Source organism: Cololabis saira, chromosome 7 (genome assembly GCF_033807715.1).
Source record: "Cololabis saira isolate AMF1-May2022 chromosome 7, fColSai1.1, whole genome shotgun sequence".
NCBI lineage: Eukaryota > Metazoa > Chordata > Actinopteri > Beloniformes > Belonidae > Cololabis > Cololabis saira.
In genome coordinates this window covers 31209943-31235953 of record NC_084593.1, presented here as the reverse complement: position 1 = coordinate 31235953, position 26011 = coordinate 31209943, and the positions used below count along the sequence as shown (strand labels likewise).

The 26011-nt window shown below is 39.9% G+C and overlaps 1 protein-coding gene across 7 annotated transcripts in view; it reads right to left on the bottom strand.

Annotated features, from left to right (window-relative positions):
- atp11c (ATPase phospholipid transporting 11C) overlaps positions 1 to 25530 on the bottom strand; it is a 44452-nt gene extending 18922 nt beyond the window's left edge. For 5 of the 7 annotated variants that reach the window (XM_061725591.1, XM_061725589.1, XM_061725592.1 and 2 more), the window contains exons 1-4: positions 24985 to 25529; positions 11366 to 11485; positions 9393 to 9482; positions 1149 to 1229 (exon numbers count right to left, since the gene is read on the bottom strand). In XM_061725591.1, the coding sequence (XP_061581575.1) occupies positions 1149 to 1229; positions 9393 to 9482; positions 11366 to 11485; positions 24985 to 25011 (318 nt within the window). In that variant the 5' untranslated portion in view covers positions 25012 to 25529. Of the gene's footprint in view, positions 1 to 1148; positions 1230 to 9392; positions 9483 to 11365; positions 11486 to 24984 lie in introns of all 7 variants that reach the window. The other 2 variants (XR_009782892.1, XR_009782893.1) reach the window with 1 other exon arrangement.
- Between the last annotated feature and the right edge of the window lie 481 nt (positions 25531 to 26011).

Genomic DNA, 26011 nt, shown 5'->3' with positions numbered 1-26011 from the left:
GACATCTATGATTGTGAGACCAGTGCAAAGTCATGTACAGAACAGTGGCCGCCACAGTGTGGGGGGTGGGCTATTAACATTTTTCGCGGGCTTCTGAAAGTGAAGGGCATGAAAGAGAAAGCTTCAGAATGACTATCATAAAGATATAACATAAGCTTCCATCAATCACAAGGAGAATCTCAAATATGACTGCATAGAATTTAATTGGTACATTAAGTGTTTCATCATTATGTTTTCATGCAGCAGCAAAAAGTGAATGTTCAGCAGTATTTTCAAGACAGCCTACCATGAAATAACACTGATTCAGGTGGGGGGGAGGGGGGGGGGGACAGGTAAAAGAATATGTATATAAAATAATATTGTCTGGCTGCAGCCACATATAGCACAAAATTGAATATAGACTACTTAAGTACATCAAGATAGTGATAGGGATAGAGGAGATGGTGCATAGACGTAGGGGGTTCAAAGGAGAGTGCAATGCATGCCAAGGCTGAACTTGAGCCAGGAAGTTTGATTACGGTGAGAGGTGACAGCTAGGGAAAGTCGAGTTGTGAAACGAAATGCCAGGGAGGAAACAAGGAGAGAAGGTATTCCATTTATGGTTAACAGAATTCCCTTTAGCCCACAAATAAAGTGAGGCACACCTCCCTGGTGTCCCACTTCAAAGCCTGGCAGAAGTAAGCAATAGTGGGAGGAAATCCACCCACTATTGTATATTTCAAAGCACCGGCAGTAACCCCCCCCCCCAAAAAAATAAATAAATAAAAAGGAAACATCTAAAGCTACAGTAACTGAGTCGAAGAACCACACTCAGAAACATGCCACAATTCTCAATTTACATTTCTTTAATACTCCCTCCTTCTCTCTTCATTTGCTCACACGGCCCTAGAGACCATTTCTTCTTCACCCCAATCAGAATGTGCCAGAAAAGCACATTAATACAAAACCCAAGAGTATTAGTCCGTTGCTATATACAAAAAAAAACTCAACAAGGGAGTTATGAAAGCAGAGCATCTTCAATGTGTATGTTATGTGAAGACGGAGGATATGATGCAAAGAAAGACAGTGGGGAATTGAGGAAATGGAAAAAGAAATCCCAATAACAGTCATTATCAGCACTCATCTACATCATATGGGTTTTGACTTACCTGCTTGATAGCAGTCACTGTAATCACAAAAAATAAAGGTAGGCCACTAGTGACTGGGCTGGTGGGGGTGTCCACTATCACCTGCCGAGGAGAAAACAGTTTTATTTTACAGAAAGTTAATAACACACGTGACCTTCAAATAGAAAACCTACAGCATCATTACAATGTTTTACTGCAGCATACCGCTACGGATGCAGAAGGACCAACCTGTGGTCATGGGTCAGAAGATTAAACTAGCCATTTAAATCCAGGGTGTAGCCCATTTCTTTGAGCGGCTTCTCCTATTTTGCATATGTACTCATCAGTAGGAAACACAAGGGAGACATTTACATTTTGAAGGGAAGCAGAGGGGGTTCTGGGCCACAGAACTTTAATCAAGTGAGCTGGGGGCAGAATGCTTAATCTGCAGGCATGCCAACACTTCTGCGTCTTTGCCAAGACGCAACGGCAAAACCAGCAGGAAGCTTTGTCAATTTCACCTTACCTGCTTGAGCTGAATACAATGAAATCTACTGTAGAAGTACAGTGTGTGCATGTGCTGCATTTTAAAGCTCTGGTCTAATATGAATTCTGAACCAGGAATACCTGACGAGAAGGACCACAGCTAAAGCCCCCAGGCACAAATGGCCCTTTAAACCAGGATTGGTTTAAGATGGATTTACCCTGGTATTTCTGATCCTGAAGAATACAGATTGGCTTTCCTCTCCTAAGCTGGTTTGATTATTACAGCAAGCATACACACACCACATCCAGCTCATTGATATTCTCATGAGAAGCACTACAAAGTGTCCGATAGAAATCAGCTCACCTTGGAGTAGGAGAGGCATTTTGATGCAGTCTCCAGTGTTTTCCCTCACCTGCACTTCAACTGAGATTCATCATCACCATCATAATAAGAAAAAAGGCTCCGGACTTGACATGAACACAAAGCTCCAATCTTACAGATTCCTGCATCTGCTCACACAAACTGAAGGTAGAACGGTACTACCCACGCCTTATTGTAGATATAATTAATTGGAGGATGAGTCAATTACAAAGCATACACAGAATATTTACTATTTAAAAAGGTGCTGCACCAATGGCTTCAGGTGATAAGAGCCAGAGATGAGAATGCTCAGAGCTTCAAAAGATGGTGTGTTTATATGAGCATGGTATATGTGTGATAAAGACTCTTGATCACACACTGCTACAGTCTTTGCAACAACTGGAATATTGAGGTCTTGTTCAGGAAAAAAAAAAACTTTGTTTACCTTGCCATGTGAGTCTCACAATCCCTCAAAACAAAAAAATACTCTTCCTAAGCACTAATCTGGTGAACACTGCAGAGGTTATGAAAGCAGTTCTATTTTTGCTAATGATAAGCTGATATTTCATATCATCTGGCCTCATTTGGACAGATATAAATATGTCAAAAGATTACTAAGAACGCCAAGGATGCAGTGACCCAACAGAGGTTTATCACCAAAAAGATGCAGAGAAAGCTTTTTTTTATTTTTCTATATCTGTGCAGTGTCTTTGATCTATCATCCACCATGTTACATCTTTTAGGAGGGCTGTTTTTCAGGAAGTCAGGGTTGATCGGTTCCAGATGTCGATTCATGAAGATAGCAACATGCACAATGCATCTGTTTTTGTTTTGCATGGCTGCTTGGCATTTCAAGACTATCTGGTGCCCTACGCAGTTAAATGAAACAAAATTCTTAGGCTAGCACACAACTAAACTTTTATGCAAGCTGATGAACCGCATATATTATTTGAAAGCACACATAACTATGATTTCTGTATCTGCAGTACTTCAGTATCTTTTACGGCACAGCAATTGGTTGTGAAATAATTTTACAGTGTATAGTATAAAGTCTAATTGAGGTTCCGCTGATGTTGTACATTAAGAGTGATATTGGAAATAATCCTTTTAGAGTCCTATCATGATGATAAGATGGAGCCTTTACAAAACAGTCTGGTCAAGCTGACACTAAAAAGTCCAACTTGAAAGTGAAAGGAACACAGTTATCAAATCAAAGAACACCACATATCTTGACAGCATCATTGCAAGAGCAGAACCTGTTTACATCTTAGTAAAGATAAACTCTAGACAATATCTTATTGGAAGAAAGCATATGCTCCTTTGCAAGCTGCATCTCCACTTCTTTGGTTGTCGAAGAAACCGAAGGACATATATATATTAGTATATATAGTGTCTAAGTTTAGCTGGGTTGACATTGCTCATTGGTTCCTGTGTCTTTTTACACCATGAATTCTTCCATAATTATCACAATTCAGTACAATAATGGCAAAAAAAAACAAGAAAACTAAAATCGACCCCCCCCGCTCCCCCACTAAAGAAGTATCTCCCCAAACTTAGTGTTTCATGGTTCATCTATAACGAGTCATTCAATTTCCGTTAAAATACCATTCTCCCACTGCACCAACTGAAAAGCCTAAATAAAATAAATAAATAAATAAAAGCTCAGCTAAAAGAGCAACCTGTGTGTTGCTGCTGATATGCTGCTATGATATGAGGGTAGCAGAGCAGAGCGGCACAAAGCCCTTCATCTGGCCAGAGAAGTGTGTCAGGGTGAGCGACAGACAGCACGTCCCCAGGGTCCTGGGACAGCTCGATGGGTCCTTGTGTCCTCCTAGCCCAACACACTCCCTCTCGCCCTCATTTTCAGTCTCAGACTCTAACAGTGCTCTTTTCCCTTTCAGTCAAATTCAAGCAAAGACATACAAGGGCTATTTATAGGAGAGTGGTGCTTTTTTAATCAGCCTGTGTCTATTTGTGTCGCTCTGAAGTACAGAGGGCTCCCTGGCTGCTGACGTCAGCATTGCAGCGCTGCAGAGATGGGGGTTATGCGAGACAGAATGGGAGAAAGAACGGCAGAAAGAAAGCTAGCAAATAACAACTTCAGGCAAAGGGAGTAAAGAATCGAGTCAAAGGTTGGATGATATGTGGTTGCGGGTAGAACATTTGCATAAAGCCTGACACAGAATATGTGAAGGTTTATTTCGGTCTGAAAGATGAAAGTGCAAAAAGCACTGCACTATCTGCGTACCTGTTTCTCACTGTCTAATATAATAGCAGGCTGCATGGGGGAAAAAAACTGAGTGGTGAGGATAAGGAACCCTCCAGAGAGGCTGGATTAGTGGAGAAACGCCAACTACACTGACGACTGGGTAAACATCATCAGCAAACTGAGGACACCCACTGACTCCCACATCATATACACAAGGACACATACATTTACATCTGTTCACACACAGATGATGAACATAATGACGGCACAAATCCTTGTGCAATCTGCAGCAATAGTATGTGTGAGCGCTGCAGTCATGCTTGGTGCTTCACTCCCACACAAGTGTGGACCGTGTGTGGGTCATTTCAAGCTTTTGCTTCAACTGGGAAAATTCTGCAATTTTATACATTGACAGAGGGTAATGGTTAAACCCGACAAACGGGAAGAAAAATACGGTCTAAGGAGTCAACTGGAAACAAAGGCTGGATGAACACACTTCAATCGCCTTTGCAGTTGTTTGAGAGGAATGAAATGGCGAAAACTAAAACGCGTGTATTTCTCAGTGTGCTACACCACTGGACTACTGGGAGATGTCACTCATTGAGCTTGTTTAGTCACTATGTGAGTACAGAAAACTGACCCGCCCGCCCGCCCGCCCGCCCACACACACACGCACACACACACGCACACACACAGCCTCAGCCAGCAAGCAGGCCCAGCACCAGCACCTGTTTATACTAGAGGGCTGTTTGCTGCCACAGTTTAGTTTGCTGCGAAAAGGGGAGGGGAAAGTTTCCACTTTCATCGTTCAGCAAAAGGACAGGGATAGAATGAGACCCTGGAGGTGCAAGAGTAGATGTTTTTTTTTTTTTTTAAAGAATCCTTTTTGTTTCTCAGTTTGATAGAGAAGCTTAGAAGCAAGGGAAAAAAATATGACAGTCAACATGCTTAAGTCAGCATGCTCAGACCCACAACAAGTCACTGATTATTAATAATTTACTGAAAAATAACAAATGAAAATCTAACAAAAACAAAAAAAAATTAATGGAATTTGATTGGACAAACGAGTTGTTGCTTCTAGAAAAGACTTGACCATAGTGACATGTTAAACTAAAATGTGTCCTGTAATTAACATCACAGGTGTTTTCAATCTGGCAGTCAGTCAGTCTGACTATTTAATAGGGGTGTAACGATACACTAATCTCACGATACGGTAAGATACACGATATTGAGGTCACGATAACGATACGATATTATAGCAGTATTTTTTAACAACCTTGATAGAGGGATATATGACTGGAAAAAATGGTCTTTTATTTGAAAGACACATAATACAAAACAATGCTGTGCGTTTGCCCTATAGTTACAGTTTGTAATGCTTTATAACTGTTTAAGTTTTAAAGAGCAAGCCAGGCCAACCATTTTCCACAAACTGAACTAAAAGTAAATGTCAGGTTTGCATTATGATCTTCAGTTTCATACAATAAAAATATTTTGCCACAAACTGAATAGTTTCTCTCATGTATGATTTGACTTTTTTCTTTTCCAGAAATTTAACAACTAAAATTGAATAAATAAATACAAGTAAATAAATACATACAATTTTACATCATAAAAAAGATTGATTCATGCTCACCTTATAAGTGTAAGAGGAGATTTATTTTTGTTAAGAAGGTTATTTTGGTAATTCAGGGTTCATTATTTCATAAATATATTCTTTATATTCTGTAAATCAGGGACTATAATTACACTAGTAAGTATATCAGTTGTTAGTATGTTTTAGATTGGGCGGAGTGATACGGCACTAGGTGTTGTGTTAATGTTCTGAAATCCTACGCTGTTGAGCGGACCTTGAAGTACACGCAAACTCACGCAGAAGTTGTCCCCGTGTTTATCCTACTCACGACCCCAAAAGGGTTTAATTTAATAAGGTAAGGCTTAACTCTACACCAGACTTAAATAAGAAAAGGTTCAGAGCTCAAAACAGGACCGCAAAACGGGACTACTTTCTTCTCAGCGGAGTAAGATTTTGGTCCGCGCGGTCGCGGCTGCGGCCGCCGTCGCGGTCGGATGCGCGTTACTAGTCAACACAATAGATTAATATTACTAACCCAATATCGCGATACAGGTTGTCACCTCCACGACACGTATTGTGACGTTTTTGTATCGCGAAATTTCGTGGCACGATATATTGTTACACCCCTACTATTTAAAGGGGGAAAGCAGTCATTCTGCAATCATAGTGTTCACCACACTGAACATGGACCAGAGAAAGAAAAGCAGACAGTTCTCTGAGACGTTTGGTGAAAGCTAGAAGACCAAGCAGCATGATGTTCCTCAGACTACAGTTGCACATTTCATTCAAAAGTTTAGGTCCACACCAACCTCCCTGGAGGTGGCTGCAAGAGGAGAATCTATAGCTGCGTCTGAAATCCCATACTTCCACCCTAATGAGTAGGCAAAAACAGTATGTGAGATTTTTTAGTGCGTCCGAAACATTAGTGTGTACACAATAGTATGCGCTATCCATACTCATTCCGGAGAAATGTATTAGTATGGATTGAAAGAAGTTACCAGTACCAAGCAAAGCTGCAGCAGCAGCACCACCACCATCACGCTACAATTCAAATGTGAGTAATTAGGTGTGAGTTCACTTTGGTTTCCATAAGATATTAACCAGATGAGTTCATCATTTATCACATTATTGTGTGGGTAGAGCGCTGGGTAGCGGAGCGGTGTGCTGCTACTGCTGCTGTGACAGGAGCTGTTGCCATGGTAAAAAGTCCCCCTCCCAACGGCAGGAAGTGCTGTGTGCGCTCTGAGTAGTACGTCCGAATGAATGCATACTACTGATATTTACTCAAAACTGTGCCGAACTTAAAAGGAGCTTGAGGCTCCTTTTAAGAAATGAGACTCTAGCGCCACCCTTCACCCACGGCCGTTGGGGGTACTGCAGCCAACAGTGAAGCCGGCACGGGAGAACGGGGAGAACGTGCATGCAGCGCCATGTGACGTCACATCCGCAGCCCAGCGCGGGAAATTCGGGACCCAATTGCAGCACATTTTGCAGCACACAGCCTGTTCAAGGCAAAGGAGAGATACACTAGAGGGCTCATTCTTTTGGGTTTGGAACGCTTCATCTGACATTATTACTAGAAAACTTAAAATGTATACGGATTTTTTTCATAAATCTTGCCACAATCCGGCCTCAAGCTCCTTTAAGTATACTTTTTGAGTATATTCAGTTTAGTATGGTATTTCGGATGCACCATATGTCACATTAAAGAGACTGATGATCGCCATCCATCACTGTTTGAGCCAAAGTGGACGACTGAGGACAGCTCCACTGTTGACAGCAAATCATAAAATATTTGTACAGGTGCAGAAATTACTGGTTTACAGAAATTCCAGCAAAAGATTGTGTATCAAAGTTTCTCAATGCCAATTTGTTTTCTTCTTTTTTTCCCCCTCACAATCACAACTCGGATTTCAAATTTTAGTACATCATTATTACTTTTGTAAGTTCCTAGTCCTTTCAGTGACCATTGTTGGTACCAACAAAATGGTCCACATGTGTGTTTGTATAGCCCAAACAGCAACTTCTTCAGGTTCACTGCAATGCAAACTTGTGCAGAAAAATCATTTCCGCCCACAGCTACAAACCTTCAACGAGCACAATTTAAATATAGATTGACTGTCAAATTTCGACAGTGAAAATCAAATGTATCTTCAGTAATTATAAAAGCATTACTGAATTTAACTGGATTGGACAAAACTGGATAAATGAGCACAATAGTCAATACTGCCCTATTTCATGTTTTTTTTTCTTTCTTGTTTTGATTCACTTGTTTGACTAACCTTGTTCTGGGGTACATTAGCCAAAAAGTGGAACTTCTGACGGAAACTCTAAGCAATCAGGAAATCCTTGGCAATTGCAAACCAGCTAAAATTAATTCTTACATCCTGTCTTGTTTCACACTTCCCATGGCCATATGCAAATCACTTTTCTCAAACCCACCATCATGAAGATCAGGTTGGTTGTAGGGTTAGGGATACTTACACGTTTATACTGCAGACTGATCAATCAAGTAACTATTAGTTATTTTAACTTATGGAGGCTTCACCCATGAATAACTCATGACAATGATCAAAAATAATAATGATAATAGGCTGATAATGGGGAAAAACAGTCCATTATTAGTTAGAAAAGCTAAGATGATGTTACTCAGTTTGATGACAAGGTTTACCAATAAAACCAATAACTGTTTCCCAACAGGTGTTTATCTAAAACAAAAGATGGGGAGACTTAGATCACCATGACAGTTTCAAATTGTTTTTCTTTTTTTGTTTTTATGTTACATGACCTAAATAAAGACATTCACATGAAGTAGAAAGCTGTTCTGTTCGAAGACATAATTCTGAATTATGTCTCTCCCGGCACCTCATACTACCCTGTCGGTCCATGTTTATCACTCAGATCGCTACATCTGCAACTGATGGAGGAGCATTGTCCGTTTGGTGTCTGCTGCTGTCTTGTGTGAGAATCACCTGGATCACTTTACATCACATTATTAAAAAAGGTACAAATGCATCTCAGAGGAGGACGCGAGGGAGTAACCGCAGAGGGACATCAGGTGATGACGGAAAGACTCACTTGCACTTTAAAAAAAAATAAAACATTTTATAGGACAATTATGCAAGGAGAGTGATGAATCAGAGGTCTATTAGAGGAGCAAACTATTCAACCGGCCTCATTAAGATATTTAGAATGTGCCACATAATCTAGCTCAAAACGAGTACTAAAAACAATTTCGTTGTCAAGACAAACTATTTTCTTAATTTCTATTGCTTTTTTAATTATCGTTATAAAACAATTAAAATGAAAATAGAGTAGTTCACATGGATGGTGTGTCATGGACAGGATCTACTGCAAGAACTACTCAAGAACTAAGCACAGGCTCTTGGGATCAAAGAACTTTATGATGCACATGTTGGCCAACAATGTAACAAGAGGTGTCAAACTATGACATCTTACCATTTCTGAGTACAGTACTTTTATAAAGTCGATTAAACTGGTGATTCCTGGAAGTATGAGCTAATGATACCAATCAGTTATCAGCACAAAAATCCACATCAGGGCCAAGCTTGGTCCCAGCAAATCCAAGCTGCAACCAATCAGCGACGACTTAATCTTTGTTTGAGCTTACACGCAGACATATTTTGCGCTTACCTGCACCAGGAAGATGATGAGGAAATAGAAATTGGCAATTCTCCTAAACTGCTCAAACAGGTTCTTTGGTAGAAAGTTCCAGACTGTGTACTGTGAAGAGAAAACAGAAAACATGGGCGCAGGTCAAAAAGAAATAAACTGGTGTTAAAATTGTTTTTGTCTGGCATTCTGTCTTTTTAAACCAAACACAGTAACATAAAAGAAAGGCTTGGCAAGCACACAGAGATTAGAAACATGAAACATTCACAAACAGCAGTATTTGTGTATTATGTCTGAGCTAGGAAGGAGAATAGGAAGGAAACTTCAATAGCTCAGAGTCTCTGTTCTTTAGACAGCCTAGAGAGACGGACCTTGGGGACCACATGTATTCCATTGATTTGGATTATGTTTTATCTCCTTGATTTGGCTACTCTTGAAAGCAGAGATAAAGAACCTATCAGGTTGTTTTTGTTCCTTTTTTAAGTGACCGTGACTGCAGGTGCTGCCAGGGCTGCTGATGGCAAAGCAACACTTCTCTCTGTACAAACTTTTGGAGAAAGCTCAACAATGTCCCATCGGTAACTGAACTGCACAACAAAGTACCACAGCAAAGAAACTCAAACACAAACGCATGCCTTCACATTTATTTCCAAGCACTTGCACGGAAATGGCAACAAGGCACTGATTGTGTAGGGGGAATGTCTGCATGGGGAAAGTGTTGAAATGCAACGGCAGCAGAATGACCCATCTCATTTTGCTAGAGAAAAAAAAAAGTAAAAGTAATGAGAAAAGGGGGGCGGAGGGGAAGTACGCTGAGTGTGGTAGTGCAGCAGCAGGGAGAGGAGAGGTGTGGATTGGTCATTGCACAGCGCAAAAGCAACAACATGATGAAGAGCAGAGGGGCCGAGGCAGCGGGGGAGCATAAAAACTACAGCTGGGGTAATTAAAGACTGTTTATCCTGATATACTGGCAGGAGCCAATTGATTAGCCCCTCTTCACTGAGCCCCTCTGCACCACTATAAATCCCACAACCATCGTTCTCTCACAACTCTTCTTCCTCCTCATTTCTTTCCCTTATAATATCCATAAGCCTGCCAGCAGCCCCTGCCTGAGCTTGCTGTTAACATGGGATAGATGGGTAGGACTTAGCTGGGAGGCATTCTATCAAAGCCCAAGAGAAACAACCAGATTACCCATCCTTCGAGGACATTAAGAGCAGCCGTGCATATCACTGCCACTCAGTGGTCCCTTGACGGACAAATTATCACTTTCAGTTGGAATTTAGACAAGTATGTGGCGAGGCGGAGGGAAGTAGAACCAAGATTGAGAGATATGGGAACTCTTTAGTTAAAAAGTTTTTTCTAGACTTCAATTTGTAGTGTTAAACAAATGAAGAAATGCCAGAAGAAGCCAAGTGAAAGACAATCTGCAGACGACTACAGATGGCAAACAAAATTATATAAATTACACCTTGGCATGGGGTTGAAAGAGGCCCTGGCCAATTTAGTTTAGGTCTTGTACACAGTTAGCATAAACATGTCTCTAGACTGATCTGATTACAAATGGGCAGCTTTCTCTAAGTTGCCTAACTTTATAATTTTTTTGTCTTAGTGTCAGGTTGTGACGGCATCACACTACTACGCTCCAAATTAGAATAAATGCATACATCATTCCCATTTCAAAGATGGCGTGTCATTTTACCAGCAGCAGTTAGCAATACCCTTCTATGCCTACATTGTTAAAATTTAATTACGTACACAGAAGATGTCAGTTGAGCGGAGAGCCCTTTAGTGGGGCTTGTGACACATTTGCATGTAGTCCTCTAAAGGAATGTGGCTATAAACAGCCCAGAACGCCTCCAAATGTGGTCTGAGCAATCTGATCTCTTTGCACCCTAGATGGGTTTTGGCTGCCTTCGCATCTGTACTCGCGTCACATCGTCCCAAGCCTTTGTTAATGTCACTTGTAAGCAAGGTCGGGGTGCACTTCTTACCTTGGAGGAAACAATTCTGTTGTCACAGAACTTGGGTGGGATGAAAGCCTCATCAGCAGCACAGGACCGATGACCAATGTAAATCGTCCTACTGTGTACTCTTCTCTCATCACCACCAAGCTAGAGGAGACGAGGAGACGAGGACGAAGAGGCATCAGGTGAAAACCAGACAACACAAAAGAAGGGAAAGAGGGGACACATTTGATCCATATTAGACATTTGAAAATTAAATCAGTCATATGAAATTTAACAAAGCATTTATTGTCTGGAGGAAAAATTGAACAAATGTTATTGCCAAGTAAATATAAAGTCTAAGACAGTCCGAAAGACCGAATTCGGACAATAAAAATTCTGCTGTTCAAGAAAAAAAAAAAAAAAAGACATACACGCATACTTGAGAAGTACTCTACTGGAAAATGGTTGTGGGTGTGCAACCCAATAATTCAGATAAGGCAGTAGGCAGATATTAGCAGTCAGGAGAAAAGGGTTTTTCTCAGTTTTAAAGGTTAAACTTTCCTGTTGTGACACAAGACACTTAGATATGTGTATCATCAATTTTCCCCATAGAAACTCTATTCTGACAACTCAAACAGGAAAGCCTTCATGAGCGAGAAACATGCTGGACTCCCCTCCAAATTAGGTGACCAATCGCTGGGGAATTAAAAGGGGGCGTAAAAGGTAGGTGCAGTAAGTGAAAGAAGAAGCTGCAGACACTGGGATAATGCAGTCTTTGTAACCAAGAAGCAGCTAAAGTCACAGTTGCAATTCAAGCACACACTGTTTTTGTGATAGTGCTTAGGATGCATACAAAGTTTGGCCAGCATTGTTCTCGCTATGACCTCAATTTATTTCTCAGCCTCCCACACACAAGACATCCAACAGCCTTGAGTAGACAGCTACAACAACTGGTAGATCTTGATAATGCCGCAAATACTGGATCAGCTGGAGATCTCCCCCCTAGTTTTCATCTAATCTTCTAATTTATCCTCAAGTAAGCAACATACGTCACAATGAATAAATTAATATTCCCAGCTCTGTCAAAAAGGTACACTTCCCGAGCTGTCAATTCAATTTTAAGGTATAACAAGATATATTGGCCACTAAAAAAGATAAATTCTTATCTTATTTTAAAACGGTATTTCAAAAGTCGTAACCTGACACAAAAAACAAATTGATTAAGAGGAAAAGTTTTTACACCATGACGAAGCTCACAAAGAGAAAGCCGAAAACTGCTAAAAGGAATATCAACATTGTGATTTTCCTCTTGCTCATGTTAATCCGTGCCCCAATTGCAGTTTAAATAATACATTTCTTTTTGATGCAGCACTTGCATGGTAAGTCTACTTATTTTTCACTTGGAAAACTTACATTTTTGTTCTTACATCTCTTCTACAATTCCCTTGCACCCTCAAAATCTGGACACAAATCTAAGCTTTACTTGACACTGAAATCCTGAAATTCATATTTAACTACAAGTAAATGTAAAGTCGCAACCATTCTGCTGGTTACACTGGCATTATTAATTCATTTGAATAAAAACAACTTCTGCTATTGTGTAACCGCCATTAAAAATTAACTCTAAGCTCCTTGTTATTAATTTTAATAGGTGTATTTTTAGAAAGACCATATAGAGCTATAATAAGCCTTTGTCTAACTTTTCTGCTCACCCACACTTTCTCTCCATTAACTTTTAGTGGTTTATATTTTCAACCAAGTCGATTTGTTTTAATACATTACTTCCCTGTATTAGCCTGTAATATAGATAGTTCCAGAAAGTGGTCCTCATCAATAGTATGAAAAGAAATAAGGTCATGGATCACTTTCTTTTTACCCATTTGAAATATGCACTGAAGTGTAACACATGATGTTAAAAGTCATCATGCAATGCATCCTATGAGAACAAAAAACACCAAATGAAAACATTGTTTCCAAACCTGACTGCATACGTAAATTCACCATTACTCTAGAAAAAAATAAATAAAATTGTACTCAAACACTTGTCAGCAAAATCAGCTTGTTTATGTTTTATACAAAAAAAACACCCTCTCTACTTTGGCATACAAAAAAAAAATCCAAGTAAGGAACTCAGTCATGCTTCCTGAATACAGATATGGTCCCACAACTACAACTTGCAATGTGATTTGTCTTATCTGGCGTAAAGGCCAAAAACATGTGTGTTGAAGAAGAGATTACCATGAACATCTGATCCTGGACAAGCACCAGGGAATAACCACCTGGACAGCAAGCTGCCCATAATCTGGTTCTGATAGAAGGTTATTGAAAAAAAGAAAGAAAAAAGACCTCAAAACACATGGCATTATAATTTATGCAGTACGAAAACACAGTTTGCGTGCATGTAAATTAAAAGGTTAATATCGGCACCATATTAAATACTGGCCACATGCTTACCGTCAAGTCTAAAACACTTCCCATTTTCTCTCTTAAGAAATTAGTTAACCGGCTTACATAATGTTCCCTTCTGTACCAACAGTGATGTTCGCACCTCAGTATGCACGCTAACTTTACCATCTATGAGTTCAGCACACCACACTTCTGCAGCAGGACCAGATGGATCTGGGTGCCAGAGAATTAGGTGAGAAACAGAGAGGGAGGAAGGAAACGCTTGAGATAAAAGGAAGTGCAACATAATCTGGTGACTTAAGTATATCAAGGCTTTGTTTATCAAACAACCCCTGATGACTATGATTGCTCATTTATCACACTAAGAAATAAACTATTGTAGAGGTTTTTACTCCTAGTGCGAGGATTGCAGGCCAACAATCTTTTGAAAGCGGGACCAGAAAAGGCAGCAGATACTGTACATTTATGGACAAAAAGAACTAAAAAAAGTAAGGATGTAAACACAAAATTTCATTTTCAAATGTCACAAGTCCATTAGATTTACACAATATAAGTTTGTCTTTAAACTAAGCCAGCTCAGCTGCAAAAAAAAAAAAACGATGAGAAACCTGTACATGACTTACATAACCAAACCCTTATCCACAGTCGACATAAAATAACAAAAAAGATGTTGACACCTACAAAAACATAACTCTTGTCACAAATAAGGAAAAACGATTATGTTAAACACCAGGATGTCCTCCATGCCCTGGGGCTGCTGAAACATGATAAAGAAGTATTGAACAGCCATCAAGGTTGTAGTGGCTTCACTGTAAAATACATCTAGGGTCAGAGAAGGAGGCCCGCTTCATTTTTGAGAAGTTACGTGATAACAATGCTCATCTCAACACTGGTGAGAGAGGACCATAAGAGAAATGCTAATGCAAGGCAAAAGTAGAACTGCTTGCATTATACTTGCCTTATTGCGAAAGGTCAAACAGAACATTTGACGTCAATGACATGAGTAAGTTATGGCAAAAGTCAAGTGTCAGCATGCAATATAAATATTAAAATACAAAACTGTATGTTCTCGGTGAAACAGCATCAGCAAATATCAATAACACAAGCATCCAGTACTCAATTGAGATGTAATTGCTCCGTAAAAGAAATGGTGCATTAGAAAATTGAGTGAGGCCGAAGCTTACATTAAATTCTGCTCCAAATTAAATTATGCACACATTCTGAAATGAACAGAAGCTGGTACAGGGAGGGGGGTGCAAGACTTACTGCCAAGCTCCCAGTGACGACTCTGTCCTGTCACACCATGTCACTATCTAGTCATTATCCTGCCTTTTCACAATCTGCATTCTATTAGCTGAATAAATCCTGTATGCTCAGAAAATCACAAGCCCCTTCCGCTGTATCATTATCGCTTATAAACTTTCTGATAATTATGGCTTGTTTCATTTTTAAATCATATTTTGCAATACTACGACTACATTAAGAAGATTTGTTTAACTATGGTCCTTCTTTAAAGGTAGTAATTTGCAGTGTTACACTTGGTTATATTACAACTAATCAGTATGTTTATTATTAACATTATCATACAAACAAGTGAGGGCAACAACATGAGACTAAAAAAAGTGACTCAAAGAAAGGAAATATACTGTTTTGTGATTCTTTTACAATGTAGACTTTAATGTAATACCTACTCTATGGACAAAATACAACAGGATTACAGTACCACAGCTTTCTTCTCAGCCTGACTTCCATCTCTTTTCATACCTGCTGGTTTTAGATCGTGGAGTGTGTCATTCAACACCACTCTCTCCTATAGGGAGTTTTTTTGTTCTTTCCAAATTCAAACTGCTCTTTTTGTTTCACCTGCTTATGATAGGGGTGGGTCTAAAATTACAGTTTCAGAAGTAAAGATGGGGAGGCTGGATGATTTGTGCGTGGTTGTATGGACAAACTTTTCACATCAGAAATGTTTTTACTTTATATAAAAAAAAAAGAAAAAAAAATCTAATTTATCCTCAAGCAATGACCCATCCTTTTTTTTCCACCAATGTCTTTACACGCAACTCTTCAAATCCTTATAAAAAAATGAATCAATACATTTCTGAAGACTCTTTCAATTTTCAATTATTTTTTGTTGTTAGCCACTGTGCCTTCTGTTGTAGACAAGCTAACATAACCTATTTTGCAACCTCCTCATGTCTCTGTTCAAGCAGGTTAACAGGTTAGCAAGTAACAGAAGCAAAATGGATGCAGGTTTTGCAATGCAGACACAAAAGAATGGCTCATATGTGTTATACAATTCCAGTTGAAACTGTAAATGTGAGGGTTTTCCTTTGAATATTCCAGCTGCTGAGATGCATGTGTCTGCAACCCCAATGAGACATGTGACTAACGGGCGGAGGGCTGGGTAGGGGAAAAAAAAAAAGATCAATTTTTTTTTGACATAGCAGTAAATCAGCAAGGCAAATATAACATCACTTGTGGTTAGTAAAGTCAGAGGGTGTACCAAAAATGGCTCAAGGATTCAGTGCTTCTCTTGAGAGAAAAGTGTCTTCTAAAGTTTGAGTCTCTAACTGTTGCTTGGGGTCAAGTTTAACTGAAATGTGGCTCACCCATGTCTATATCCAATCAATGCCCGAGGTGACTCCAGTATGCGTGGGAGGAGAAAAGAAATGCTTGTGACAAGACGGTGGCACAAAGAGCATTATTAACCCTGACTCAAATAGATTTTCTGTCAAACAATATGGATACTGTAACTTTCCTTGTAAAAGTGCTTACAAATTTAAAAACCAAAAAGTGACCTAAATGAATACAGTTTTATTCAACTTGTTCCTTCTCCAGTCCCTTTAGCTGCTTTGTGTTCACACAGAAAACAGAACCACAAGAGCTGTGTTATTGAGCTTGAAAAAAAACCTACTCAGAAACCCACTTTGCTTAAACCCACGAAACGATGCATTTGTGAGCTGTGCGTAAAAGGGAGAGCACCAGGAATACTTTATGTCCTGCATGTTTATTTCTGACAAATTCCTCAACTCTGAGAATCACTGATTGTTAAGTAAATGTTTCAATTGCAGCTTTGGAAACATTTCACGTAATTATCTTCTCAAATATAAATCAAAATAACTGAATATCTCATAACAGACAAAATTTTCTTCAATCTGCAGCTAGTGTAATCCAAGTCATATACTGACGCTCTCAGTTTAGTTGAGCGTGAAAGGTCAATCTTAACTCCAGTTAAAAGAAATACATGCAAGTAATTTTCATTCTCACCACACTAAAACCGACACTGATAAAAATGTAGGTCTCTTAAAATAAGGGAATGAACAATGGCAAATTTCTGGTGCAGTTAAAAAAACCTTCCATCAAAATAAAGTTGTCATAATCGCATAATTCACATGTTGACTTACCGTAGTACTCTATCAGGCAGTTGCCTCTATCCAATTTTCCTTCTTGACAGACAACTTGCTTGTCCTATTCAAGCATGGTCACCCTTTCTTAATAATTGCAACTCTCTCACTTTTGATCACACATCCAAGTACTTATTGCCTTGGCCACAGCGAATTATCAGGGGCTACATTATCTTTTGTGGAAAATATAGTACACAGATCTGTCAAATGTTTGGCCACGACCATAACTTGTCATTCACCTCCGTGTTAAATTTAAAGTGCAGCAATCAGTTCCGGGTTAAAACATTCTTAGATGAATGATACTGAATAAAATATCTCATTCTAGCACAAAAGGAGCTCATTTAAGCTATTCAATGCATCCGTTTTCTTAAAAAAAAAAAGAGAGAGAACTTGTATCTTGTAAGCCATATTATGTTGTAAGAAGATTACCGTATGTTAAACTGTGGCATTCTATACGTTACATCTCCATGTTAGAGTGAACCATTTATCATTTTGCCTTTCAAGAATCTTTAGTTTTTCCTCTACATATACATTTTTCACTTATCTTTAGTGAGTATTACTATCATCAACCAGTATATGGTGGCTTTCAAGTTTCAAGTTTTTTACATCAGGTTTAGCTCTTAAACACAAACCATATCTGTATACCAGTAGATACACCTCTTCTCATTTGGAAGCTTTAAGTGCTTCAGATCATGATAAAAACAATGAACAGGAATATCTGACAGATAAAGAAATTTGAGCACAATGCTACAGACCTCAATATTTAGCATGTTAAGAAATGCCACTGTCATAAATCAAAACACACAAGTATTAAGTCAAAAACAGTATAGCTGAGAAGGCGTCCAAATCAATTAAAAACAGAGAAATTACACTATAATCATACTATAACAGGAGTTACCTCCATTATGGATTCACCAATACTTGGTTTATGCATAAAGACCACATATCAAAGTCTACTCCCTCCTCTGTCCGCTGCTTGCACACTTTAATGAATAGCCTCAGAGTAATGGCAGTCCAACTTCAACTGAGGGCTGATCCTAAGGAGCTGTTGTGGCTCAGCAAAGGCTCATTGTTCCAAGAGCCACCCTGCAGCTGCACAAGACACAAAGTGTACTGTACCAAGGGCTGGTACTGGCCTACATTACACTGCGTCTCTCTTGACAATGGGAATGAGGGGAACTCATCTAGACCTCTCACTGGGAGCTGCTTCCTCAATCATTCAGCTGCCTCAAAAAGCCACAGGAAGATATTGTGCCAACTATTTTTGTAACTAATGGTCTACTTTTTTCTAAATGTCAAAACAACTACATTTACTACTATTCTGTGGCTCTGTAAGAGATTTCCCAAAGTCACAAAACTGAAGACAAACTAAACTATACAAGACAGACCTCTAAGCTCAATCAACATTCAATTGTTTGACACCAAAGAAAAGCTTAAAAACAATGGTGTGGAATACACCAATGGACACAGAAAGGAAATGTGTTCAGAAGTACATTGCTGACTATAGTCTGTGGTTAGTCATGCAACATAAACATGTTGTTCCTCTAAATTGAGACCAACAAAACAACTACAACAGGGGACACAAAAGCAGCTTTTCAGTCATTAAGCTGGTTATTTTTCAACTGGTTTAGAGTCTTAAAACATTTTTTCACTAAGGCTTTGGTTTTAAGATTATGTGGTACTTCCGTTTCAACGAAATGAACTTTGTCCTCAAGTCAGTGTTCTTTCAGTCCTGTTAGTCCAGTAAGCCCTGAAAAGGCATGGCTAAGTGCATTATTTCCTAGAACCTCCATGTATTTTGCTTTAAGGTCTTAAAAATGAGCACATTTCAAGCTGCAAGCCTCAACACACTTATCTATAATTAAAGAGAATTTAAAGCAGTGTAGCCTTAAATGGAATATGGTTTTTCCAGCCAAGTGCACATGCTTTCTGCACTCCATTTGTATGAGTGTGTGTGACAAATTCAGCTACTTAGATGAAGGTGCTCGATCCAGCTGCTCTTCCCATGTAGACTATGGGTTGTAACTTAACTAAATTGCACAATACAATTGTCTTCTCCCCTTGCCATGACTCGCAGAGAGCCACGCAGAACCAACAAAAAGGCAATCGTGGTACATCCCAGAGCTGACGCGCTTTAAAAACCTCCATCTCAGCTATAGCTTTACCGATGGCATTATCTTTAATAACGCACCAGGCTACACTAGATGTAATTGCTATTCAATTAATTATCCCTGGACACTGCATGAGAGCGCAGCAAGACTAATGACAAAGATCAATGTGGCTCTTTCCTTCTTCTGCTTAGAGGGCATAGTTGAATTTGGTTTGGCCCACCAAGCATTTCCTTCCAGTGAACTGTGGCCGCATGAAAGGAACAAAATACCAAGGAGCTACAGTTGCCGGGCCGGGGATAATCGCTTTAGGCTGTAGTTTATTCCAGGTTTTGATCATGTGGGAGGGAGGCATGTTATTATGTCTTCTGGTAATAGTTAAATCCACACATCCCGTTCCCCTTTCTCAGTGCTAACGAGATCTCGCTTATTTCAGGTGGTTTAGGAAAAGTAGGATGACAAAAGACCACGAATGCTGATATTTTTCTTCATGCTCCAAAACGGAGGATACACAAGAGAGAAAAAAATGTCCGCACACACGCACACACCTCAGAGTTCTCTTCACATCTCACTGTGAATCTTCTCTGACAAACGCTAGAGCTGGAGTATGGCATAGAAAATCTCTGGATGAGCCTTTATACATTCATGGATGATGAGGATGCATTCTGAGTGCCACTATCCTTGCAAGAATAGATGGGATAAAAAAAAAGGAGGAGGAGAATGTGAAAGGAATTCAAAATAAATGAAACGGGCTTAATTATTTAGTGGTACAAACTGAGAATTCAATCTGGCTTCTGGGAGGATGTTGAAAATTGCCACAAAAAGCCATCCGATGTCCCCGTGTATGCAACCTGAACTGCCCACTCCAGTGTTCCTTTCCACAGGAAGGATGAGGAAGACTATCCATTAGGTGAAAGCAAGGAAAAGGTGCAAAGAGGCTTCAGGTCCACTCCCCTGGTTTCACCAAGGTTTCTTAGGTTTGAGTCACGCAGGGCTTTGCGGTCTCCAGTTTATTTCATCAGCCCTTCTTTCACATCACCTCCCAGCCCACACTAAATATATTTATTGTCCCGCTGTGTGTTGCAGATGAACTCCTTTGGCTGTGTTTCCATTACTGGGCAGAGTGCATGAGGCCAGACGGAAAGAAGTAGGAAGAGAAAGAAATCAGAGTAAGCAATTCTGCTTGCCAGTAGGTTCGTGGCTGTAATGCTAAGAGTGGCAAAACTGAATACAGATCTAATCAATGCGCATTCTTTTCTGATCAAACATGGCGGTTGTGTGTGGTCTCTTGCCCTTAGATTAACTCTCAATGGTGCAAAAAAAAAAAAGAGTAAAAACAATGAAAATGTTTGTGCTTCTTCAGTTGTTTAAAAGTCCCTCATGTGTTGTATACTGGCTGTGACTCAGAGCGGTGAGGCAAGGATAGGCCTCAGGACTAACTTTGTGCAAGGCTAACATGTATTTAAAAAAAAAAAAGAACATTTTAGGCATTCAGTTGCAGGACACAAAATGCAGAAAAACAAAAATGACGACAAAATTATGAGGTACAACCCACATAAATGAATATGTATCATGCCGCACACGATGCTCTGTATCCGAGTACTTGAAAATCATCTGGAAACAACAAAGCCACTCTACAATAACCGCTATAGCAAAATATATTTGAATACAATAACACATTTAAACAAAACAACAGACAGCTCACTCTTATCAGCCAGTTTGAAGCAAGTTGGGGACCACACCATCTCTAAAAATGTGGGTCCTGTGCATGCAGTAATGGGGTGTAGTTATTGTCAGGAGTATGGCTGGCCGATACAGCAATAGTGTTGTCAATGATTTTATTTATATATATATATATATATATATATATATATATATATATACATACATACATACACACACGCGCTTTCCCGTTTGTTTGAATGACAAGGTGTGTCCAAACTTTTGGTCAGTACTGATATATAAAATTATATATACACACACACACACGCACGCACGCATGACTCAGAGAATGTGTTTACATGCTAGCAGTCACGCCATCACTCAGCAGGGCGGACTGGAGAAAAAGCAAGGTTTCGCTCTTACAGGACTGTTAAAGGAAAGTTGCAAAGGGTTTTCCCAACTATTACCCACTGTGTTTGTGGGTGCTAAAGGGTTTGTGTCTCTACACCACAGAGCTACAGCTTGCCATCAGACCTTAGATACACGTTTGCATAGGCCCGGAGCTTCCAAATGCATATGAAAAACAATCCTTCAGCCCTCTCACACATACCAATGCCGCCTGCCTCTATTTGACTGAGGTAAGGGCCTTAGTCAAGAAGAAACAGAAGCCTTCAGTACATCAGCCTACAGATGGAAGGAAGACTAGTGAGAGATGGTGATTTACTATGCTGGCCTAGAGATTTTGGCTGGCCAGAACATCTTTTTAGTTTTTTCCAAATTAGATTTAAAAAAAACAACAAGTGTTTCTACATGTCCATTCATAACACAGCCTCAGCCCTCCTTTCCTTCTAGTCAGCAGCGAGGAGACCCGCACACTCCCACAATTTCTCATAATTGTTTTATGGATTACTTAAATGACAAAACATTTTTAGCAAAAAGCTCTTTCATTTTAGAATTAAAAATAAGCAGTGATGCAGTGTCAATGTTGCCTCTTCCTGCTATTCTTCTGAATAAAGGGCACCTGCAGAGCTTTCATCTTCTAAGAGCCCTTGTTGAACTTCACTATAGAGAGAAAATGTTTTTCTGAACTGAGAACTGTATGTAAATTTCTTAGCATGTACAGTAGCACTGCATTCGACATGTCAAATGTCTTTTAAGACAAGAAAAAACAATGTAGCACACAAGACCAAAACTTGAATGAGAGGATAAGAAGAGTGTGTTTATGTCCTAAAATCATTATTAATGTACTAAATTATAAGTTAATCCTAATCGGTAAAATGCAATATTTTGTATTATCCCATTAGTCATAATACTGCTCGTCTGTTCCCTTGATGATTGTGCATCATTGTGCAAATATCTCCACAAATTAGCTAATACAGAACAAAAAACTGGCTGCTATGTGATATTCATGACTGTAAATATGCATAATGCGCAGTATGGAGGTTACAAAAACATGAGAAAAACAACAAACAAACTGTGAGGCTGCATGTTTTCTGACCACTTCCTTAATTGTAATCTCCTGGTCCTCTTAGAGGAGGACAGCCATTTTACTGCTACTTCACTAAGGTTGAATGCAACATCAGGTTCTGTATCTTCCTCTTCACGGGTTCAGTTTAGTCTGGTTTTACCAAGTAACTGAAAATACAACTCAACTTTTCATCACCAATGCACTGTTACCTCTGATGGTTCAGGCAGGTATGGAAGCACCAACAACCCAGAAAATGTGGACAATGGTGTTGAATGTGCGGACTCTGGACAAGTGGGAAATCAGACGACAAAGTGCAACTCCTGCTATTGAGAAACATTACACATATGCACCTTTTCACACAACAAGATACAAGCACCTCATTGCATTGGAGCAATGAGATTAATATCACTTGTAGCACAGACCAATTTTCTTATGTGCAGCCCTGGTACTGAAAAAGAAACTCCAAGTCTATAGCAGAATCATCATGTGTGAACCCACTTAGCTAGTGAGTAGGAGGAGAGCCACTAGTTACCATGGTACAAAAAAAGAAAGATGCCAGGGTGCTGCCCGTGCAGTGTTGTCGCCCCCGCCCCCATGTGTCTATGCTGTACTCCTCATTTTCAAGGCAGGAGCTCCCACAATGAATACTATCACATTTCTGCAAGGCTCCACCTCTCACTGATCACACTGCTGCCTTCAAGGACTTGAACGAACATCAAAGGTAGCTGTGGGATTTTGCATTCCTCTCAAGAGCATTACAACCTCTGGAGCTTACCCTCCTCCCAAAAAGCCTTGCGCCACACTTTCCCACAGCCATGTTTCTAAATTTTCTTAAAACACACTCCGGGTTTTGTGGCATGGGGGATCATAGCGCAAGAGTCAAAGTGAGACAGACGAGTCTCCCTCTAATCCCTTTAGTATGAGCATTCTCATATTCTTCCTGACGCCGTCTCAATTTTTTTCCCCTCATCATGCACGTGTACCTCCCGTGGGCAAGAGGAGGATGGTGTGAATCAGGAGGCAGACAGCCAGAGCCTGCGATAACGGCACTATGCGCATCAATGAGACCATGGCTGGCTGCTCTGCACAAAATATTATTTACAGCTCACACTGAAGAGAAATTAAAGCAGCAATCCTCTCCAGTAGCAGGAAAATCAGCTGACCTGGCAACATTTAGAGTGAGGCCAAGAGAAGGGTCGGGCACTATAATTATTATATTGCTTCTCCTTATTCACTGTCAGTATCTATACTGCTCACACAGTTTGTAGGGGATTCAGCCCACTGGTGACGATCACATTATTGGTGCATAAGAGGTTGATGAAGAGGTAGTGAGGTAGTCTGGCATTTATAAACCTGGCTTGTAGGCATTTACCCACCTTCAGGAAGCCCTTTCATCATTAACATATGCGAAGGGCAATAAAACCAGGAAAGGGTAAACATTAAATTGACCAATCAGTCAATATGATGTAAAAACAATTCATGCTAATAAAATATGACCTTCTTAAGCTGTACAAATAGCAGCTAGGAGTTTAGAGATAATACAGCAAAAAAAGAATCAAGTGGCATTAGTAACATTCATTTTGCCCAAAAGGAAAGATACATTATTTCAGTTAATGCTTAACCTGTTGATCACATTTCCTATTAAACATGTTTGCTTTTCAGAGACAAATGGTATAAAGTGCCAGTCTTATTTCTGAGAATCGAAATTAACTATATAGTTGATAGATTTTTTTTTTTTTTTTTTTTTTACATGAGACTGCATGGTTTTGGCCTAAAATTCCTCTTTAAAGCTGTCAGTTCTCCTTTACAACTAAATCCATTAAGTTAATATCATGTTAGGCACCTCAGAATTAACAGCTATTGCTGCCAAGTTATTTGGGGGCGATAGAAAATGATGTAGGGATGGCATGGTACAAATGCCATTAGGTTGTTTTCATCCGGATGTCTTAACAGATGAGTGATATTTGGAAAGGCCTAATGATGTCTTTGGTTTGATGTGTTTTGGTTAAATATCATAATATAATCTATTCAAAAAAAAAAATACAAAAAAGCTGCAAATCTAGGGAACATTTTAACTTGAACCCTTTCTTATACCATATTTAGCCTCCATGTGCATGGGCAAGTTGATTCACGGGGTTAACAACCCATCATTATTATTATTATCATTATTATCACCATCATTATTTTCACTACCATTTTTTCCCAGTTGACTAAATCTATTGACAGCCACAAAGGAAAACTGTAGTCACTTGATGGACCAATTCAATAAAATAAAAACCTGTTTACATGGCAAAGAGAGCAACCTAATTAAGAAAATATCTAAATATCCCCTCGAGTCAAGCCCAACATGCACTTGTGGTGAATTCATGGCTGATCAGAATTTAACTGACAACCACATGGTTTACAATTGAGAGGCATCAAACGGCTGAGTAACGTCCAGTAACAAGTTATTTGTAACGGGTGGCATCTCCCTCATCTTCAGTGGCAAGGACAAAAAAAGGGCTCTCCTAAACACAAGAGTCAGCTAATAAGTGGGAAATTGAGCAAGAAGAGCCTGAGCTAGCAGGACCAGCTAACACTATATGATCCCATTGATGCTTTTTTAACACGTACCAAACGGTTGAGTCCCCTCCGTAGCATCTTCTTTATTGATCTTTGATTTCCGCTGTGCAGATGAACTCTCGGGATTCCTCCGGCGCCCCCCGGCTCCGCTGCTGGCTCTCCGGGGAATAACTTTGCATGTATGTGAGTGGGCACTAGCTCCTCAGCTATCTACTCTCTACTCTAACGTGACTTCTAGCTACGTGAAATGCCGCAGCGGCGCTACATCGTTTCCATTTTGTTTGGTTTCGGTATCCTCCTCCTCGCACCATTCGCATTCTCTCCCCGCTGAATATTTTCCGCGTCGCTGCGGTGTGCTAGTCTCGCTTTCTGCTGCTCGAGGCTGGCACGGTCCCGGACATCTCGCTCTGCGCCCTGTTGCTTTGACGCCTGCGGGTCATTTGTCGCTCTCGAGGCTGCCTCGATTCATACAACTGCCCGCCGACACGGTTGGAAGTAACTTCTCTCCTCTGCTGCTGGGTCTCCGGTTGTATACCGCTGCTGCTCGCTCGCCTCACCTTCCTGTCAAACAGTTTTCACTCCCGAGCAGCAGCCCGCACAGCCACAGACGTTCCCACGTTCACAAGCTCCACCCGGCGAAGGTGCGGCGAATGGAGCGCTGGTGCATTGTGGGTAATGGAGTCTTAAAGCCTGAAATGTGGTTCCGCGTTAATTCAATTTCAATTCACACTTTATTAAAGACACATCTCGAGAAGAGGTCCATAGTACCATAAAAAATTATACATATAACATACACGAACCGCGGTTGAATTGGTTTGATATTGGATATTCGACATTCAACACCCATAAAACTTGTGATAGCCTACCACTGATTTTGGTCAAACCACTTGTGATGTGTTCATGGTCATCTAGACTATATATCACAAAAAATATATCACAAAACAGTAATAAAAAATCATATATATGGGCTGATTTAAAAATCATATATATGGGCTGATTTAATGTGGTTTAATGAATTCAACACCCATAAAACTTGTGATACATACCACTGATTTTGGTCATATTGCTTGTGATGTGT